Genomic DNA, 22,461 nt, shown 5'->3' with positions numbered 1-22,461 from the left:
CTAGAAGATGACGTCCCTTGCAGTGACCATGGTCATCAGGTGCTTCGTGGGTCTGTTCTAATGGCATATTCGTGTTTGGCGACCTCAAAATCCCCCGAGTAATCCATTTGCATCCATTTTATGCCGAAAACCCTCGAAACTCCAGATGACGTGGCTTAGTAGTGATCCTGGGCAACAGGTGCTCCAGAATTAAATTCTGATGACATATTCGTGATTAGTGACCCCAAAAACCCACAAGTAATCCGTTTGCGTCAATTTAATATCGAAAGCCCTCGAAACTCCAGAAGATGACGTCCCTTGCAGTGACCTTGGGCACCAGGGGATCCGGTGGTCTGTTCTGATGGCATATTCGTGTTTAACGACTTAAAAAACAACCGAGTAATCCATTTTTATCAATTTATAAAATCTCTCAAACTCCAGAAGAGGACGCCCCTTGCTGTGACCTTGGGCTCCAGGTGCACAGAGAGTCGGTTTTGATGGCATATTCGTGTTTAGTCCCCTCAAAAACCCGTAAGTAATCCGTTTGCATCAATTTGATACCGAAAGCCCTCGAAACTCCAGAAGATGACGTCCCTTACAGTGGCCTTGGGCACCAGGTGATCCTAAGGTCTGTCCTGATGGCATTTTCGTGTTTAACCACCTCACCACCTCAATAACCCCCCGAGTAGTCCAGTTACATCAATTTAGTACCGAAATCCCTCGAAACTACAGACGATGACGTGCCTTTGTAGCGACCCTGAGAACCAGGTACTCTGGAGGTCAATTCTGATGGCATATTCGTGTTTACCGACCCCAAAACCCGTAAGTAATCCATTTGCATCAATCAAATGCCGAAAACCCTCGAAACCCCAGAAGATGACGTGCCGTAGTTGCGACCGTGGGCACCAGGTACCCCGGAGGCCAATTCTGATGGCATATTCGTGTTTAGCGACCTCAAAAACCCTTAAGTAATCTGTTTGCATCAATTTGATACCGATAGTCCTCGAAACTCCAGAAGATGACGTCCCTTGTAGTGACCTTGGGCACCAGGTGATCCATAGCTGTGTTCTGATGGCACATTCGTGTTTAATCACCTCAAAAACCCCCCGAATAGTCCAGTTGCATCAATTTAGTGCTGAAATCCCTCGAAACTCTAAAAGATGACGTGCCTTAGTAGCGACCATGCGCACCAGGTACTCCGGAGGTCAATTCTGATGGCATATTCGTATTTGGCGACCCCTAAAACCCGTGAGTAATCCGTTTGCATCGATTTAATGCCGAAAACCATCGAAACTTCAGAAGGTGACGTCTCTTGCCGTGACCTTGAGCACCAAGTGATCCGGGGGGTCAGTTCTGATGGCGTAATCGTATTCAGTGACACCAAAAACCCCCAAATAATAAATTTTTTTCCTTAGTATACTGATTTTGACTTTATTTTTATATTTATGCAATTTTGGATGCATTTTATGCACTTTACAGTGCAATTATGCATTTACACCCATTTTTGAACAGTAGACTTTTTTCCTGACGTTATCCTGAACATAATGCAAAAAAGTGCAAGTCTCTAGGTGCTGTATTTAAAAATCTATTTATTCGGGTGTTTTTAGTGTTAGATGCTCTGGTCTAGTACCTAGTAGTCTAAGAGCTAGAGCCGAAAAATCATCGTTATAAGTAATATGGAGTTTGGCATGTGAAATGTGTTTATTATACAGGGTGAGTCATGAGGAACTGTACATACTCCTACCTCGTATAGAGGCTCCTATGGGGAATAACAAATGACCATTCAAAAGTGTCTGCTCCCATTGTTTAATAATATACAGGGCGAGTTTCGCATTTTGACAGAAATTTGTATTCGTCATAATTTTTGAACGGTCAGATCGATGTGTCTCTTATTTTGGCCAATCGTTACACTATTACCACCTAATCAACTAATTTATTCAAACTAGAAAAAAATCAGGTCCGGCTTTAAAAAAATTAGTTCGTTTGGGTCTTAGAAAAAATTTCACCCTGTATACGCTTTTTGAAAACTCTAATATGAATTTTTCAAATTAGACAAATAGGCAATTAAAATGGCATATTAATTTTTTTCCGCACACGAATACTTAATTTTTTATAAAAATATCAAATTTCACTATGAATTAAAAGTTTCGTAAAGTGAACCATAGATTAAAAAAAATAACTTTTATTACAAAAATTAATTTTTTTTGCACAAATAAGTAATTTATGTTACCATCCAATCAACTGATTTATTCAAACTAGAGAAAAATCAGGGCCGGATTTAAAAAATTAGTTCGTTTTGGTCTTAGAAAAAATTTCACCCTGTATACGCTTTTTGAAAACTCTAATATGAATTTTACAAATAAGACAAATAGGCAATTAAAATGGCATATTTATTTTTCTCCTCACACGATAATTTAATTTTTTATTAAAAAATCAAATTTGTCAAAATCGGAATTTTAACCTAAAAATGAAAAAAAAAATGAACTCACGGTTTAACTCGCTACAACTCTGTTCCATTTTAATATTTTTTTTCTGAAAATTTTACAGCACATACCTCTTACCATTGTGAAGACTATGAAAATTGTTGTAGACTTTCAGTCTTCTTCTTGTAAAAGTAGCAAACTTGTAAATCGCAAAAATTAGGTGGAAAAATTTAAAATTTATCAATTTGATCACGTCTATGTTAAACTATAGAGTCCAAAAGAAGTGTTATGGGAAGTTTTAGATATAGACGTGTTATAGAAAAAAAAAATGGTAAAACTTTAAATTTCAACAAAAACGTTGTTTTTGTAAATTAATTTTTGTAAAAAAAGTTAATTTTTTTAAATCTATGCAAAAACTTTGCCAAACTTTTTATGCATAGTCAAATTTGATTTTTTAATAAAAAAATAAGTAATCGTGTGGGGAAAAAATAAATATGCCATTTTAATTGCCTATTTGTCTTATTTGTAAATTCATATTAGAGTTTTCAAAAAACGTATACAAGGTGAAATTTTTTCTAAGACCCAAACAAACTAATTTTTTAAATCCGGGCCTGATTTTTTTCTAGTTTGAATAAATCAGTTGATTGGGTGATAACATAAATTAAATATTTGTTAAAAAAAAATTCATTTTTGTAATACAAGTTATTTTATTTTTTTTTAATCTATGGTTCACTTTACCAAACTTTTAGTTATTCATAGTCAAATTTGATTTTTTTTTATAAAAAATTAAGTAATCGTGCGGGGAAAAAAATAAATATGCCATTTTAATTGCCTATTTGTCTAATTTGTAAAAATCATATTAGAGTTTTCAAAAAGCGTATACAGGGTGAAATTTTTTCTAAGACCAAAACGAACTTATTTTTTAAATCCGGACCTGATTTTTTTCTTGTTTGAATAAATCAGTTAATTGGTGGTAACATAAATTAAATATTTGTTCAAAAAAAATTAATTTTGGTAATAAAAGTTAATTTTGTTAAATCTATGGTTCACTTTACCAAACTTTTAATTCATAATCAAATTTGATTTTTTTATAAAAAATTAAGCAATCGTGTGCGGAAAAAAATAAATATGTTTTTTTAATTGCCTATTTGTCTTATTTGTAAAGTTCATATTAGAGTTTTCAAAAAGCTTATACAGGGTGAAATTTTTTCTAAGACCCAAACGAACTAATTTTTTTAAAGCCGGACCTGATTTTTTTCTAGTTTGAATAAATCAGTTGATTAGGTGACAATAGTGTAACGATTGACCAAAATAAGAGACACATCGATCTGACCGTTCAAAAATTATGACGAATAAAAATTTCTCTCAAAATGCGAAACTCGCCCTGTATATTAATTATTAAACAATGGGAGCAGACACTTTTTAATGGTCATTTGTTATTCCCCATAGGGGCCTCTATGCGAGGTAGCAGTATGTACAGTTCCTCATGACTCACCCTGTATATTGATAATTATGACCCTATCAGGCTGACACCTCAGTGGATACAGGAAATAGCAATAAGGGATGAAAGGGGAAAGTTAGTGTAGTGTTTAAAGGTTTTCTCCTCCTAATTTGTTAAACCTCCATCGACTTGCATGAAAATTGGCGACTAGTTAGAGCAAACCCCAAAAAATAAAAATGATTTGGTGCCAACTTGCACTTTTACCCTGGGGGTGGATACCACCCCTTCTCGGGGTTGAAAACTATTCTATTAAAAATAACCCCACAAATCGATAGAGAGACAACTTATAAGTAAAATTTGTTATATGATGTTATTAAAATAAATCAATACTTTTTGAGTTATTATAGATCAAAGATTTGTCTGTTTAAGAGCACATGCGTGAAGTTACGAATGATAAAACGAACATATTAATTAATTGTAGGTTACTAAAATATTTATTTTTATATTATTTCGATATTATAAATTTAGCAAAAGTATATTCGAATATGTCAAATGTACCCATTATTGGACACTCCCAGGTTCTGGACATATTCAGTTTATATTGATAGAAAAAATTCAATTAAATATCGAAATAATATAAAAATAATATTTTACTAACATACAATTAATTAATATGTTCTTTTTGTCATCCGTAACTTCACGCATATGCTCTTAAATAGACAAATCTTTGATCTCTAATAACTCAAAAAGTATTGATTTATTTTAATAACATGATATAACAAATTTTACTTAAAATTTGTCCCTCTATCGATTTGTGGAGTTATTTTTAAAAAAATTGTTTTCACCCGCGGGAAGGGGTGGTATTCACCACCAGGGTAAACGTGCAAGTTGGCACCAAATCAGTTTTATTTCTTGAGGTATGCTCTAACTCTAACTAGTCACCAATATTCTTGCAAATCGATGGAGGTTTAACAAAATAGGAGGTGAAAACCTTTAATGACTGCACTAACTTTCCCCTTTCATCCCTTAGTGCTACTTCCTGTATCCACTGAGGTATCAGCCTGAAAGGGGTCATAATTGTCAATATACAATGAACACATTTCACAGGAAAAACTCCATATTACTTATGACGATGATTTTTCGGCTCTAGCTCTCCGTCTATAGGGAAGCCTTCTATGCTTTTGCAGTTACTAAAGCGTCATGGGGATCTATTGGGTTCTGACGATTAGGTCCTAAAACCAAAAAAGTTAAGTTTTCCATTTAAGTGGGGATGTTCCATTTCCAAAAAATCGTTTTCTTTTTATTATAACGCCATCTATCCATAAATCGAAAAAATTTATCGAATAAAAATTACTTATTTTTATGTAAGAAATCCAGATCTACAATAAAAACTGGGGACTCATATTTAAGGTTTTAAAGTAACTTAAAGTTGTGTTTGGTGTCATTCGATAATTTTTTGAAAAATATTGAACACGTATTGTTCAGTTTTTCGATCTGATATTCATTTCGCGAAATATTCGCTTTTTTGCGAAATTTTGCGACTAGCCCACTTCCTTACGACCCGCCTAAATCATGAGATTTTTAAAATATACACTGTTCTTTATGTACTTGACATTGAGTCTTAGATCAATTTTTAGCTTTCTACAATGGATTGCCTAGATGATAATCGAAAATTATGGTGCAACGTAGGTGAGACTTAAAGCGGCCCTATCTATAAGCTGAGCTGGGCTAAGCTGTAGCTTAATATTTGTTGGTGCAACCAGTCATAACTTACCTTGTCTTAATCTGACGTTTTCCAGTTTTTCTAAGGATATTTTTTGGACTGTCCCCAGCGCACGCCCCTGTATTAAGAGTCCATATATGGCAGTGGTACATTCACAAGGTACAAGGTTTCTCCCCATGTGATTATCTGACGCGCTCGAGTAACGCGCAAAATCCCCACTTGAGCTCCCTTACCATAAGACAATTTTCTTTGAATAAATGACATTTTGCAAAAAATAATAAATCGGTGGCGGCTTTATTATTTCTTATCTGTTTTTTTTTTTATTTTTAGGTGTTACAGCAATTTCTTTATCTGTATATGGTATAAATATTATAGCTAATTGGCTGTGGACTCCAATTTTTTTCGGAAAAAAGGATATAAAACTGGTAGGCAAAAGTATTTTCCTTTGAATATAAGTTCAAAATATTAAAAAAGTATATTCAAATTTTCAGGGCAATAGTACTTATAAAAAAGTTTTCTTTATGTTCCTTTGGGTTTTGTTTTTTTTTTTTGGACGGACGGAGAAAGAGAGTTTTTACCAACTAAAATTGTTCACTCTTTAACATGATAAAAAACATGTTGTATTACTTCACTATGTTCTCTTTACTCTCTCGTCCGCTATCCATCACATCTACTCTACTCTACTCTACTCTAAAACTACAAAATTTAAGCTGCATTCTTCCGCTCTTTCGCCGATTTCTTTTTCTCTTTTATCACAGTAATAATCATACCGTTCACATGATTCTCATATTTTTCACTAAGGCGCATCACTTATACCAGTACATCCACTATGATCTTCTCACTTATCCTCTCATCACGTTTTTCTCTTATTCAGCACTCGCACAAAGGGTATGTTCCTATAGTCCAGTCAGATTTCTGCCTCTTCTCCAATCTCAATTTCTATTCCTCCATACTCTCTTCAGTTATTCGTGATTTTTTTCTTGGCCATTCGGTACACCACAGCAAGCACGTCTACTACATTCTCTGATACAGTACGGTAGCCACTACAAACTCTGAGAACTTCTTTCCTCTGGAAACGTCTAATTTTGGAAACGTACTTCTCGATCTCAAAAAGCTCCATCTTTGCTCACACTCCATCAATGATCTCCCGGAGTTCCTCATCAGTTGATTTCGAAATCGTCCCTCAATATTTCCTCGAAAGAGGCATTCTCTTCTCTATATGTGTTTCTATCTATCTGAGGAGATCGTAATCGATCCTTCCAGTAGCGAAAGATTCCCAATGTAAACCGCCTTGTACTTACTCTGATCCAATTTGCTCATTTTCAATTGAAATTTCTCTCTTAATTTCCCTATAGGTACCATCTGTTCTTATTTTGTATCACATGGTCAACGTTTTCTCTGCTGTATAGCCTCGTCATCGTAATCTTTGACGCTAATTTAAAACTTTCTTTTAGAAAGTCGATCATATATGGATAAGGAGAATAAAGCTACATATTTCAAGTGTGTGTTCAAAAATTATTGAATTGAAGACACGGTGTTTAATCTCAAACATTCAATTTTTATATTCGATATTAAACAATCTTTTTATCACCCCGCATATCACACTAACGAAATTTGTTATTGTATAATTACATGTGCGAGCTGCTAATTTAGTTTAATTATTACAAATTGTAAACAATATGTTTGGCTAGGGCACACTAATTTTGCTGACTAAATAAAATCCTTTCTTAGTTAGTAGCGTGGGCTATGACCCAATTCATATTGACACCAAGAGAGAGCATACATTTAGAATCATTCCTTCGAGTCAAGTCAACTAGTCCAGATGTGGCTTCAAATACATTCACTCGAGTCACCTCATACAGTCAACATGTAGCATCATCAATGATTATCAGTTTAAGTCAAACCAGTCGCGCAGTAAGGCTCTGTCAATCAGTACAATTTTAAGAGTGTTAAAGTGTAGTTAGAGAAATAGAGTTTCATCTTAAATTTGGTGTTTCTCTATCGGCGATCGAAGGTAAAGCTTTGCCGATTTTTTATACACGGAGTGAAATTGAACATTAAAAAGACTAAATATTTGGTTATAAGTAATTCGAAAAACCAACGCATGATACTATGGACAAATAATCAGGTTAAGAGTATCAAAGTTCACATATATCTGGGCTGTACAAGAATAAAGAATGGTATCACTCTCGGTAGGTAAATAAAATGCTAAATTTGAAGAATAGCCGTATTTTTGAAAATGAAAAATTTACTAAGTATCAAAGATCTGAAAGATATCCGAAAGTTGACAACTCAAAAGATGCCTATGTTATATTTATACTGTCCTATTAAACAGAGTCGAGGAAAGGACTATTTTGGAAACCAGTGAGAAAAGAATATAACTAATGAATTATCAAAATTTCATTTAAGACCGAAAAGTTTCCAACGAAGAAGTAGGTACTTAGAAGAATGAATTGTCCATCTGATCTGATGATGATAGTAAAATGTCGAAAACTGCATTATCTTGCTCATGTTCTGCGAAACGAAGAAAAATATGGGTTACTCCAGGTTAAACTTTGGGGAAAGAAGAAAGATCTTAGAAGAATTGACTGGCTTACAAACGTGCGAAAGTGCAACCATCAACCGAGCTATTTTGCAGCGCAGTAAATAAAGCTCGCATTGCCTTGTTGGTGCTCGACGTCCCGAACAAATTGGGCACTTTAAGAAGAAGATTTGTGTTGTTAAGCAGATAGCCGAAAAATAAGAGTTACACAACACGCTATGAAAAGATCAATGTTTGGTATTACCATCAGAGATAAAGTACCAAACGTAGAAATAAGAAGAAAAACAGGAGTCACGGATTCAGTTGAAAGAATCTTCTTTTTCTTCTTCTTCGGCTAGCCATTAACGTCCACATCTGAACATAAGCCTCTTCAAGTCTTCCTTTACATTGTTTTTTTGTTGTACGCTACTTGTAGCCAATTTTTCCCGGCAGTTCGTTTCAGATCATCTGTCCATCTCATATGAGGTCTGCCTCTGGGTCTTTTGTGTTCGTAATTTTAGTGATTTTTGTACCACATCGGTGAGTTTGGTTTTCTGTCTTATCCATGTGTTTGTTTTCCTGTCCTTAAGTGATATGCCAAGCATTACTCTTTCCATCGCGTGTTGAGTGACTCTGACTATGTTCATATTATTTTTTGTGATTGTCCATGTTTGTGCCCCATACGTTAATATCGGAATAATGCATGCATCAAAAACTTTAGATCTAAGATGTAGTTGAATTTTCTGATTTCTGAGTATATAGTTCAGTTTGCCGAATGCTGCCCATGCTAACTTTCTTCTTCTTTTTATTTCTTCCGTTTGAATTTCCCTATTTAGTATTATTTTTTGTCCTAAGTATATATATTCTTCAACTTTTTCTATAACTTTGTTGTTTATTATTGTCATCGTTTCTTCGGAGGGCATGACTTTTGTTTTGTTTAAATTCATTTTCAGTCCTATTTTAGAAGATTCTGTGTGTAGTTCTGAAAGCATGGTTTGCAGTTCTTGTAGGTCAGTAGCTCTCAGGATTATGTCATCCGCAAATCGTAGATTACTGAGGTAGCGGCCATTGATGTTTATTCCCTTATATTTCCAATTTAGAGTTTGAAAAACGTCCTCCAAAACTGAGGTGAACAGTTTGGGTGATAGAGTGTCTCCCTGTTTGACTCCCCTGTTTAGTGGTACAGGGTTTGTGTATTCATTTTCATTTAGGTAGTATGTAGCTGTAGCTTGGTTCATAGTTTCTTTTATTAAGTTAATATATCTGCTGTCTATTCTAAAATTTTACATTGCGTTTATTACGGCCGTGTGTTCTATAGTGTCGAAAGCTTTTTTGTAGTCTACAAATGCTATAAAAACTGGAAACTTGTATTCGTTACATTTTTCTATTAATATTTTTGTGGTTAAGAGGTGATCGGAAGTTGAATAGCCTTTTCTAAATCCTGCCTGTTCATATGGTTGGTATTCATCTAATTTTCTTGTTAGTCGGGTAGTTATGACTTTGGTGAGTATTTTAAATAGGTGTGACAATAAACTGATGGGCCTGTAGTTTTCCAACTTTCGATTATCACCTTTCTTGTGTAATAAGATTACTTTAGAGTTGTTCCAGCTCTTAGGGACTTTGCCCTGGTGTAAACAACTGTCTATAATCTTAGTTACAATTGCAATGAGTTCCTTACCTCATTCTAATATCATATCTGTTGTAATCCTATCTTCTCCTGCAGCTTATTTCTCTTCATGTTTCCCAATGCTGTAGTTACATCTGAAATTGTTACTTTTGGCATTATTTTCGATCCAACATTTTTTATTAATTTCCGTGCTGGTCTCATTTCATCGTCTTGTTGACGTGTTCTGTAGAGTTCCGTGTAAAATTCTTCTATTCGTTTCAGTATGTTTTCTCTAGTTGTGATTTCATTTTCGTCTTTTCCCATTAATGATATTATCTGACGTCGTCCTAGTGTCGGTCTGAGTCATTTCATACTCTTATTTTTTTCAATAGTTGTTGTTATTAATTTTTCTTCTTCTTTTCTTTTTTGTTTTCTGATTCCTTTTCTAATCTGCCTATTAAGTTCTCTATATTCTGCGGTTCCCTTTTTGTTAGATTTATTTAAGATCTTCCTTTTTTCTATTTGTTGTAATATTTCTTTGTCTAATTCATTGTGTATTGTTTTTGGTTTTTTCAGTTGCAGAATGCTTTTGTTCACTGTTTCGGTTATCAGGTTATTCAAATTATCAATATCATTGGAGTTTATCTGCTGCATGTTAACTTGATTTCATGCATTATCTTTTTATTAAATTCACTATTTTTTATTTCTTCAGATGTCCATTTGTATCTTTTTTCATGTATTCTTTTTCTTTTTAGTTTTTTGTTTATTACTAGTTTTGTTCTTATTAGTCTATGGTCGCTTCCTAGGTCAAACTGATTTAATACAGATACGTCTTTTACTAGGTTTCTATTTTCCGTTAAAATATAATCTATTACATTCTTTGTCCTTTTATCGGGGCTCATCCATGTCCGTTTTCTGCTTGGTTTTTTATTGAAAAAGGAGTTCATTGAGTACATGTTATGTTCATTCATGAAATTGAGAAGCATTTCTCCTCTATTGTTTCTTTTCCCGTAGCCATAATTGCCAATTAAATGTTCATAATCTTCTTATTTTTTGCCCAATTTAGCATTAAAATCTCCTAATAGTATTTCGTAGTTTGCTTTATTTGTTTCTATCTTCTTCTTCTTTAAGTTCCATCTCCGCGGCGGAGGTCGGCAATCATCATAGCTATTCGTATTTTAGATACGGCTGCTCTAAAAAGTTCATTTGATGTACATCCGTACCACTCTCTCAGGTTGCGCAGCCACGATATTCTGCGTCTCCCTTTTCTTGTTTTGATGGTATTTAGGATTTCCATTTTTTTATTCATCTTTCTCAGAATCTCTTTGTTTGTAACGTGTTCTGTCCACGATATTTTTAGAATTCTTCTGTACACCCACAGCTCGAATGATTCTAGTTTTTTCATTGATGCAGCATTCAAGGTCCAAGGTCTAAGTTTGTTTCTATAGCTGTTCTTATTTCATCATAAAATATTTCTACTTCTTCTTCATCGTGGCTTTTGGTTGGGGCGTATACTTGGATCACTTTCAGAGTGGTTCTTTTATTAATTCTGATGATAAGATATGCTACTCTGTCTGATATAGGCTTGAATTCTTCGATAAACTGTGTGAGGCTTTGTTTTACCAAGAATCCCACTCCAGTGTATTCGCCACCTTTATGCATAGAATGTGTGGCATTTTTTAGTATTACATATTCATCACTTTTTCTTCTGGTTTCGCATATACCCAGGATATCCCATTTTATTTATTTATTTATTTATTGGTACACATCACAAACACCAGTAATAAACAAAAAAAATGTTACAATGTAATCACAGGTGATGGCAGCTTAAAAACTAACAAACAAAACAACAGACTAACAATAACAAAAGAAAATACATATATATATATATATATATATATATATATATATATATATATATATATATATATATATATATATACATGTATGATATAGATCTATATGTTATATAACTTCTAATTGCATCTGAAAATTATCCCAGCCCACCAGAAGTTTCTGAATATCTTTACAACTTGCATCGAAAAAATCCAGTTCTGGATGCTGGTCTAAAAATTCATTACAAACTCTGAGCATATTATTGATAGGAGATAAACTGTTCCATACAAAAAAAGGTTTCTTATTTATAATTCTCAGCCTAATCTTTGGTATCTTAAAATGTACAAAATTCACCATTCCACAGCTTTTATACTTAAAATTATTTACAATATTATATATGAACATCACAGACTGCCGATCCCTTCTAGCAGAGAGTCTTTCGACTTTGAAATACCTTAGCATTGAATAATATGAGATCATATAAGGGTACACTCTATATTTTCTGAAATAAAGATATCTTAAAAAACGCTTTTGAACCTTTTCAATTAAATCCGTTTTAAAAGCTGTTGTTGGGAACGATATGACTGACGCATATTCTAGATTTGGTCTTACAATGGCATTGCAGAGCCTTATAATTGTGTCAATATCAAAGTCCCTAGAATTACGTATAATAAAACCTAATATTTTATATGCCTTATTTACAATACTATAAAGATGTTTATGAAAGCTCATGTTTGACTCAAAATTGACCCCCAGATCCCTAAATTCATTTTTCCTGTCTATAACTACACCATCTATATGATAATCTTCAATGATGAAATTTAATTTACGAGTAAATGTGACAACTGAACATTTGCTAATATTAAGTGACATCTTATTAATTCTAAACCAACCAGCCACATGACTTAGATCAGACTGTAACATATGACAGTCTTCCTTACATGAGATTGTTCTAAAAAGTTTAAAGTCATCAGCATACAGTAGGCTGGTTGAAACAGTTACTGATGCTGGCAAATCGTTGATAAAAAGTAGGAATAGTAAAGGGCCTAAATTACTGCCCTGTGGGACACCTGGCATGGCATTAAACTGACCTGAAAATGTTTCTCCCACCTTTACTATCTGTGATCTGTGAAACAGGTAAGATTTCATAAAGTTATATGCATTCTCAGAGAAACCATATTCAACCAACTTATTTAAGAGTATGCCATGGTCCACCCGATCAAAAGCTTTTGCGCAGTCTGTATATATGACATCTAGCTGTTTTTTATTGACTATTGCATTACACGCATGTTCTGAAAATAGGCAAAGATTAGTAACTGTAGATTTATCTGGGAGAAAACCATGTTGTGAAATTGTTATTGATTCTTTTACAAAATTATATATATTTAAATATAAAATATTTTCAAAAATTTTAGCGACTCCATTCAAGATACTAATTGGTCTATAATTACATATGTCACATTTTTTACCATTTTTATGTACAGGAGAGATCACAGCATTTTTTAAATAGCTAGGAAATCGATTTTGTTCAATTGCTAAATTAAATATAAAAACTAAAGGCTTAATTATAAACTCAGCACAACCTTAATATAAGACGGTATCTCATCAGGTCCTGTGGACTTTTTTGGTTTTAATTTTTTAATACTATTTAATATATCAGAATCTACAACTCTAGGAAACTTAAAAAGCCCCCAGTTTTCTTTATTTGAACTAATCAGTGTCATCAGTTTCTGCATATACAGACTGAAAAAACTGTGCAAAAGCGTTAGCTATATTCTGAGAACCCTCGTAGCTCTCGGTGCCAAATACCATCTTCATTGGTACCCCACTAAGACCTGCTTTTCCTTTTAAAAATCCCCAAAAACTACTGGGATCATTTGTTAGGTTCTTTTCTATATTTTGTTTATATAATTTGTAATCATTTTTTGTTTGAAATTTTATATTTTTTCTGAGTGTTAAATACATATTCAACTCTTCTGCATTTGCCTTACCTTTTTTAATTAAACAATGCAGACGATTTTTTAACCTAATATTTTTAACCAGATCAATGGAGAACCAAGACGGGAATTTTGCCACTGATTTATTCATTTTAACCTCAAATTTTGGTACTGATACATCCATAAAATCATACATCTTTGCATAGAAAAGACCCAAAGACCTGTCCACATCATCACATGTCAGTAGGTCAGACCAATCGCATTGCTCAAGTAGCTTATATAACATCAAAAAATCACCTTTTGAGTAATCATATTTATAGTTTTTCATACAATGCTTTTCAGACTCTGATTTATCTATAATGATAGTGAAAGTAAGAGCAGGATGATATTTGTCTTCAGCAATCAGTGGACTATCTGACCTAATAACATCTGATACTGTAAGGTTTGACAATATGAGATCCAACAATCTATTCATATGATTATATACTCCATTACATTGCTGCAAGTTGCCCATATTCAGAAACTGATGCAAAAGATTGTTTTTATCACAGTCGTAATTATTATTTTCAAAACTTGGCAAGTTAAAATCCCCTATTATTAACATATTTGAATTTTGATTTAAGATAACATCTTCAAAGAGATTTATAATCCTTTAGTTTATTTTCTACTTCTAGGAATCTATTGTCGTCCGTCAATGTTCGAATATTGTAAGAAAATAGCCAAATTGTCATCTTGTGATAGCCGGGTCCTGCCCAGGGATTCTTGGCACCCCCTCTTCCGTCTGCTGTTTGATCGCTGCCTTGATCAAGACTTTGGGAAGTGCTGGGGACTGGGGGCTTTTTCTTTCTTGTGGTATCCATTGACTTGAAGGTTTGGACCGTTATCTTCTCACGCTGGTCCAGTGCAGGTTGAGGAGGGAAGGATTTGGGTAGGTTTGGGTTGGTGGGTAGGATATAGGGACTAGGATCCGCTTCTCTCCCGGAAGAGGATTAGGAGAAAAAGCCGAGCTCGCGTACGCAAGGGCAGGGGCGCATTCCTGAAGCAGACCTGTCTTTACTGGAATCGTAAAGAGAGTCTACGCAGCCGTTGAAAGAATAGCCGTGGATAAATGGGTTTGAACTGGACATGTTGCCAGATTGACTGATGGTAGATGGACCAGAGAGATTCTGGAATGACAATCAACACTACAGGCATATCGAAGCAGAAGACGACCACCAACTAGAAGCTCAAGACAGAGATATGTGAAAATTTTTAAGGGGGGCCGACGTCAAGCAGTGGACAAATATTGTAGTGCGGCAGATTCGTGCAAATATTATAAGAATTGTGCATTTAATGATAGAAGCATATAATTTGGACCACACATACTACACATATAAAGGTTCAAAATTAGATACGAGGCCATCTCAGATTTTACCTTTTACAAAAATGGCGGGCATTCAAAATGGCGACGATACATATGTGACTAAAAGCACGATAACTTTTGAACTAAAAGTACAACTTCAACCAAATTTGGTATATGGGTTCTATTTTTGGTTTATAAGATTGAGCTCTTAAACCGGAAGAATCGGTTTACCAGAAGGTGTATTTTTCATGATTTTGTATGTAAAAATATGTTGTTTTTTTTTTCAATTCTTTCACCCTGTATATATTAGTCGTTCAAAAAGTTAATACCGCCATTGAAAAGAGCGTAAAAATATTTTTTGATAATACTCTGGGCTAATTAGCAAAATTCATGGAAAAGTTATTTACCAGCAATTTTATTGCTGGAATCGAATTATAAGATCCTATATATTAATAATATAGGTATGCAAAGTCCGCAGATAGTGTGCTACTTTTTTTATAAACAAAATGGCGCCGAAAAATCGTATTTTTTTCAATTATTGCTCTATAACTCCGAAGATTTTAACTTTACAACCAAAACAGCTTCATAAAAATTCATCGCAATTAAATTCTGCATAGAAATATGTTTTTCACGATTTGCTCCGACGAAAATTTTCCTCGGAAAATTCGGGTTTTCCTAACAAAAACTCTACTTTTCAAATAAAGTTTTAGGTAAGTAATTATTAATCAATAATTAAATAACTTAGTGACATCAAAGCTTTCTTGGTATAGATTGTAATTCCAGAAGCCGGTGAAAATTAAACGAATATTTTAGCAACAATTCAATTGTTAATTAACAAATTACGATCGCAGTAAAAAACAAAATAATCATGATACATTGATCAAATCGATAATTTTTTGTAAATAATTAGCTTGTACTTTAAACTCACTTCTACGCTTTGAAAGAATTAAAAAAAAGTATAAAGACAGTAGTAATCGTATGATTATTTTGCTGTTTCATAACTTTTTTACAAATGGTTGCAAAAAAGTTTTAAAGCATTCATTTTAAAGATATTTAAAATGCCCATTTTAGCTATTTTTTTTAAATTATAATATAATAAAAACTTTCTGAGAAACGTTAATTTTTTTATAACTATTTTTTAAACATTTAAAGATTATGCAAAAAAATAAAAAATTCATATTTTGTCGACAAAATATTAAATAGGCATCTCATCTTTATAAGATTTTAAAGCTTGATCAGTGTATCATAATTATTTTGGTTATTATTGCGACCGTAAATTATTAATTTACAATTGAATTGTTGCTAAAATATTCGTTTAATTTTCATCAGCTTCTGGAACTATAATCTAAACCAAAAAGGCTTTTAAGTCACCAAATTATTTAATTATTGGTAGATAATTAATTATCTAAAACTTTATTTGAAAATTAAAGATTTTGTTGGGAAAACCCGCATTTTCCGAGGAAAATTTTCGTCGAAGCAGATCGAAAAAAACCCGTCTCTATGCAGAATTTAATCACGGTGAATTTTTATTTGGGTGTTTTTGTTGTAAAGTTAAAATCTTCGGAGTTATAGAGCAATAATTGAAAAGAACACGATTTTCGTGCGCCATTTTGTTTATAAAAAAAGTAGCACACTATCTGAGGACTTTGCATACCTATTTTATTAATATATAGGATCTTATAATTCGATTCCAGCAATAAAATTGCTGGTAAATAACTTTTCCCAAAAATGGCCTATTCTCCGATAATCAGCCCAGACTATAAATATTTTGAAGTTTTTAGTTATGTTAATTACCATTTAATAAATGCATAACTTATCTTCACATGTAGCTATGTGCGACAGATTCGTGCAAATATTATAATAATTATTGTGCGTTTAATCGTAAAAGCATATAATTTGGACCACATATGCTACACATACAAAGGTTCAAATTTAGATATGAGGCTACCTCAGATTTTGCCTTTTACAAAAATGGGGGGCGTTCAAAATGGCGACTATACATATGTGAATAATAGCACGATAACTTTTGAACGAAAAGGCCGATTTCAACCAAATTTGGTATAAAGATTCCTTTTTTGACGTAAAAGATCAAGGTCTTGAACCGGAAGAATCGGTTTACCAGAAGTTGTGTTTTTCCTGATTTTTTATGTAAAAATATGTTGTTTATTTATTAATTTTTTCACCTTGTATATATTAATTTTTCAAAAAGGTAATACCGGCGTTGAAAAGAGTGTAAACATAGTTTTTAGGAAATATTTTAAACTCTTTAGTTATGTTAATTACCAATTAATAAATGCATAACGTATCTTCACATGTACCTATGAACCTATGTGCGGCAGATTCGTGCAAAAATAATTTAAGAATTATTGTGCATTTATTGGTACAAGCATATAATTTGGACAACACAAACTACACATACAGGCCATCTCAGATTTTGTCTTTTACAAAAATGGCGGGCATTCAAATGAATCTGCTGCACATAGGTACATGTGAAGATACGTTATGCATTTATTAAATGGTAATTAACATAACTAAAAAGTTCAAATATTTCCTTAAAAATATTTTTACTCTCTTTTCAATGGCGATATTATTTTTTGAAAAATTAATATATACCGGGTGAAAGAATTGAAACAAAAACAACATATTTTTACATAAATAAAAAACAGTAAAAACACAACTTCTGGTAAGCCTATTCTTCCGGTTCAAAACCTCTATATTACTCATCAAAAAAAGAACCTCGATGCCAAATGTGGCTGAAATCAGACTTTTCGTTCAACAGTTATCGTGCTATTAGTTACATATATATAGTCGCCATTTTGAATGCCCGCCATTTTTGTAAAGGGCAAAATCTGAGATGGCCTTATATCTAAATTCGAATCTCTATATGTGTAGTATATGTGGTCCTAATTATATGCTTCTACCATTAAATGCACAATAATTCTTGTAATATACTCGCACATACAGTCCGTCTAATTTACTTACCGTTGCACGTCAATATCTACGCCAGAGTTCTAAGTTGCCATAGTTGTTTGTTTATTTGGGTTTATATGACTGCGGACACTAAATCCATTCGCCAAGAATGGATTTGTTGCCATAGTCGCCAAAGTATAAAAAAATCCTGAATCCATTTTAAAACCAATAGATCACATAATTATTGTAAACGTGGATTATACAACAAAACAAATAATATTCAATGTAGATAAATAAAAACTTTAGAAATGGAGAACAAGAATTAAATTATAATCTTACGTTAAAGTAAATAATAAAAACAGTAAATATAATAAAACAAATACTTATAGTAAAGAATATAAACAAATATGAAGTGTCATCACCGCAACTGTCAAATAAATGTTACCAATTTATTCTAAAACGTCACCTTCATTCGATTACAGTTACAGTGTGTTCCGAGCAAATGTGCTTCATAAAAACGCCTTATAATCCATTTATACAAATTAAAGTATTTCTTTAGGTTAACATTAATAGAAATCTTCAAATATTATTTCAACGCGTATATAATAAAATATATCTAGTGGCTGTAATTACAGTGTACTACGCAAACTGATTCTAAGAAAGAACACACCTACCGCCTAAATATTTCGTGTTGGTATTATGTGATGTCACAGGCTATGACGCGGATGACGTGCAACGGTAAATAAATTAGACGAAGTATAGGTACATGTGAAGATAGGTTATACATTTATCATTACTAAAAGGTTTAAAATATTTCCTACAAAATATTTTTACGCTCTTTTCAATGACGGTAGTAACTTTTTGAAGAATTAATATATACAGGGTGAAAGAATTGAAAAAAAAAATTTTTATATAAAAACCAGGAAAAACACAACTTTTGGTAAACCGATTCTTCCGGTTCAAGACATTGATCTTATACATAAAAAAATAACCTATATACCAAATTTGGTTTAAATCGGACTTTTCGTTCAAAAGTTATCGTGCTATTAGTCACATATATGTATAGCCGCCACTTTGAACGCCCGCCATGTTTGTGGAAGGTAAAATCTGAGATGGCCTCGTATCTAAATTTGAATCTTTATATGTGTAGTACATGTGGTCCAAATTATATACTTCTATCATTAAATGTACAATTGTTTCACATATCGGCTGCCACTATTGGCTAATTCATGATGATGATTAGCTTGGTTTTTTAATAACTAATTTTTAAACCAGTAGAAATAGCAAAATTTAATTTTTATTTTTAGGCGTTCTATGACATCTTGTTAGTCGATGTAACAGCCATAGGATCAGCTTTCCTTTTCTATGGAATTATCCGATTGCTGGATACCTCATGATACCTTATTGTTTATGGCAAGGTGTTGCTACTCTACTGAATTATAGTATTTGGTTGTTAAATCCTTCTACTACTGCTTCTACGACTGCTTCAATAAGAAAACATAAGAAACCAAAAAAATCTGCTTAATGATATTGTTGTATGTTGACACACATAGAATATTATATTTGTCTACCAAACAGATTAAACTAATAAAGACCTTTGTTTTATTAATTTCTTTTAAGTCGCCATCGATGTTAGAAAAAATCCAACACGTCTGCACTCACGACAGTTGTTTTTTGTTATTTGTCAGAAGTTTTTGCTATTTTTCATAGAGTATTTAATTAACTTCTTTATCCAAATAAAAATAAAATATAATATAAGGTGCAAATGGATGGGAAAATTATGTATGCTGTGATATTAAATACCTAATAACATCGCCAGTCTCGTGTGCAAAAATAAATAGGGGAGTGCAATTAGAACGAAAACATGCATTGTTTCGGAAAAATTCAAACAAGCTTATATTTTTCTAAAACTTTTTTTGTAAGTTTATAGGTATACATGTTCAAGTAAAAAGTTCTACTCGCAGATTTGGCCGCTAATTGTTTATTAATTGTTTAAACAATAACAATTGTTTTGTATAAATTTAATAATTTTAAAAATATCGTTGAATTCATCATTTTACTTTGATCAAATATGTTTCTATTTTGTTTTTGGTTATGCTGAATCCAAATATGGCATTACAATTTGAAAATTCTTATACAACATGTTTGCCTAGCTAGGAACCACATGGAAACTTTTTTATTAGCAATTTTACGGAAAACAGTTATTCTTCATACAATACTCTGGATAGTCAAAAATCTAAAACTTCATCAGATATTAAATTTTATCAATTTTATACCAGTTATGTCAAAAATATGAATTTCTTTAAAGAGTAAAGTACCTTTATATTCCAGAATTATAATATAATATATATAATTCTAATATATATTCTATATAATTACATAATTCTAATCGAAAAAAATTTTTAATTTTTTCTCAAATTACGAATACCCATCATCATTTTATTACAATTATTGTAACTATTTTATTATCAATTTTACGAAAAAAAGTTATTCTTCATAAAATGCTCTACCTGGTCTAAAATCTAAGATACAACCTTCGATATCAAATTTTTTCAGTTTTATACGAGGTATGTAAAAAAGATGAATTTTTCTTAAGAGTTAAGTGCCTTTATTATTCACAATATTTTTATTAGAAGGATATAATTGAACACTGAAACATATTTTTTAATTCCAAACAACTTTTTTAATAATTTTTGATATTGTGAATTATAAAGGTACTTTACTCTTGAGTGAAATTCATATTTTTTGACTTACCACGTATAAAATTTTATATTTCGTGGTTGAATCTTAGATTATATATGATGCAGAGTATTTTATAAGTATGTAATATCCTTTTTTCGTAAGACTGATAAAAAAAAAGTTATCAATAGGTTCCAAGTTACGCATACATACTGTATAAGAGCTACAAAAAAATTTTTTTATTGAACATTTATTATTGTTGAAGCTTATTATTAAATGTATTTTAGGTAAGTTTTACAGAAAAAAGTTTTGATCACTTTGTATAAACATTTTTTTTGGCTGGTAATTTTCGGTTTTTGTATTTTTGTTATCTTTCTTAATTTTCTCAAAAAGAAATAGTGTATTTCATTTCTAAAGTAAAATAATTTGGTGCATTTTAAAGACTATATCCTAAGCTTTAAAAAACACCTATAAAACTGTGATAGACCTGTTTAAACTTGAGTAATACCGTCTTAAAGTGGTATTAATTCTGTAAAACTATGAAATTTAATGGTATTTTATGGTATTAATTCTGTAAAACTATGAAATTTTCAAAAATTTCATTTTTTGAGACGTCGTACCATTTGAATTAAATTTTTGAGATTTTTTTTAATGAAATATCGTTTAGTTAGATGTTTGAAGGTAAGTTGTGCAAAATTGAGAGTTTTATACGAAAAATTATATTAGTTACACATTTTTAAATCATTTTTAAACAAAATTCATGTAAGTCTCACTTTCAGCCCACACCGTGCTTATGCCCATACATTTTATTTCTTTTTATTATAACCATAAGATAGCTTAATTATTCTTCTTTTATGTCCAATTTCTATAATTTTATTTGATCGATCAGTTAAATAATTAAATTAAAATAACTCAACTGTGCACTTTGCCATACGCTAGTTTACAGTGCGCCAATGTTTGTGAGAAGGGTGACTTTAGCGTTATAAATAAAAAATTATAGAAGTTACAGTTTTAATTTGAGAAAAATCTTTATATATTTTTGTTTGTAAAATTTTCTGAGTTTTTTAATGGTTAAGTGAATTTTTTTCTAAAATTTATATTTTTGGATTTATTAAAAAAACATCTAATTTCGCAGTTCATTTGTTTATTAAAAAAGGAAGCACCCACTTCTCGAGTAGAACTTTTTGATATGTTGTTTATTAAACATTTTTTAATGAAATTACAAAAAGTTTTATTTTGTTTGATTTTTTCCGAAGTGAAAATCTATATACACTCCCCTAAAATGAAAAAACAACAAAAAAAACATGATATCCTACAATTATTTCACATTAGTGTCAAATTCAAACCATTTATACACTAATTATAAAATAACACCCGAAGGTCTTAAAATTTAATATAATATTCCTAGATATATTCATGTACAGTTGAATCCCGATTATATGTCCTCTTCTTCTTGTTCCTCTTGGGCTCCATTCTGCAAGCTTGTTTATCTATTATTTTCTGCTCTACGCAGGCGTACTTGGTCGCATCATTTACAAAAGAAATTAATCGATTTCAGTGACTTAAAATGATCAGATACCTGTATCTTTTTTCACCTATAAAATTTTCTAGGTTTGTGTATCAAGCGTTTAGGTTTGTATAATTTGTTAGCAATAGCCATTAATTAGTTGGTTTTTATAACTATAAAGCTTGTAGATAATACTTTACTTGCGGAGTACCTATTTGCCACAAGCTTGTAGCTTTTCTTAAGTGACTCTCTCTGGTCGGTACTGTTTGTTTTCATAACTACGAAATAAATAGCTTTACTCGAGGACGATCTGAACTTAGTTTAAGTGGCGAGGCCGTTCCCGTATGAAAAGTTTATCATTGGGATTTAGTCCAGAGTAATAAGGATTTTCTCGTGACACTCAAGGATGCAGGTAGCTGACTACTTTTTTAGTTATTGTAGACCTATAGGAAGAAAACCTACCTGTTTCCTGCCTAGAGTTCGCGTCCGTTTTTTAATTATTAACAATTTAGTGCAAAAACCGCGATTTTTTCGATTTCTTGCACCCCATTCAAAAG

The 22,461-nt window shown here is 32.1% G+C and overlaps 1 protein-coding gene across 1 annotated transcript in view; it reads left to right on the top strand.

Annotated features, from left to right (window-relative positions):
- LOC114337398 (translocator protein) overlaps nucleotides 1–19,323 on the top strand; it is a 46,285-nt gene extending 26,962 nt beyond the window's left edge. Inside the window, exons 2-3 of the mRNA XM_028287817.2 lie at nucleotides 5,897–5,991; nucleotides 19,026–19,323. Coding sequence (XP_028143618.1) covers nucleotides 5,897–5,991; nucleotides 19,026–19,115 — 185 coding nt within the window. The 3' untranslated portion in view covers nucleotides 19,116–19,323. The remainder of the gene's footprint in view (nucleotides 1–5,896; nucleotides 5,992–19,025) is intronic.
- The last annotated feature ends 3,138 nt before the right edge of the window (nucleotides 19,324–22,461 follow it).

Source organism: Diabrotica virgifera, chromosome 2, assembly GCF_917563875.1.
Source record: "Diabrotica virgifera virgifera chromosome 2, PGI_DIABVI_V3a".
Taxonomy (NCBI): domain Eukaryota; kingdom Metazoa; phylum Arthropoda; class Insecta; order Coleoptera; family Chrysomelidae; genus Diabrotica; species Diabrotica virgifera.
This window is presented reverse-complemented; position numbering and strand designations above follow the sequence as displayed.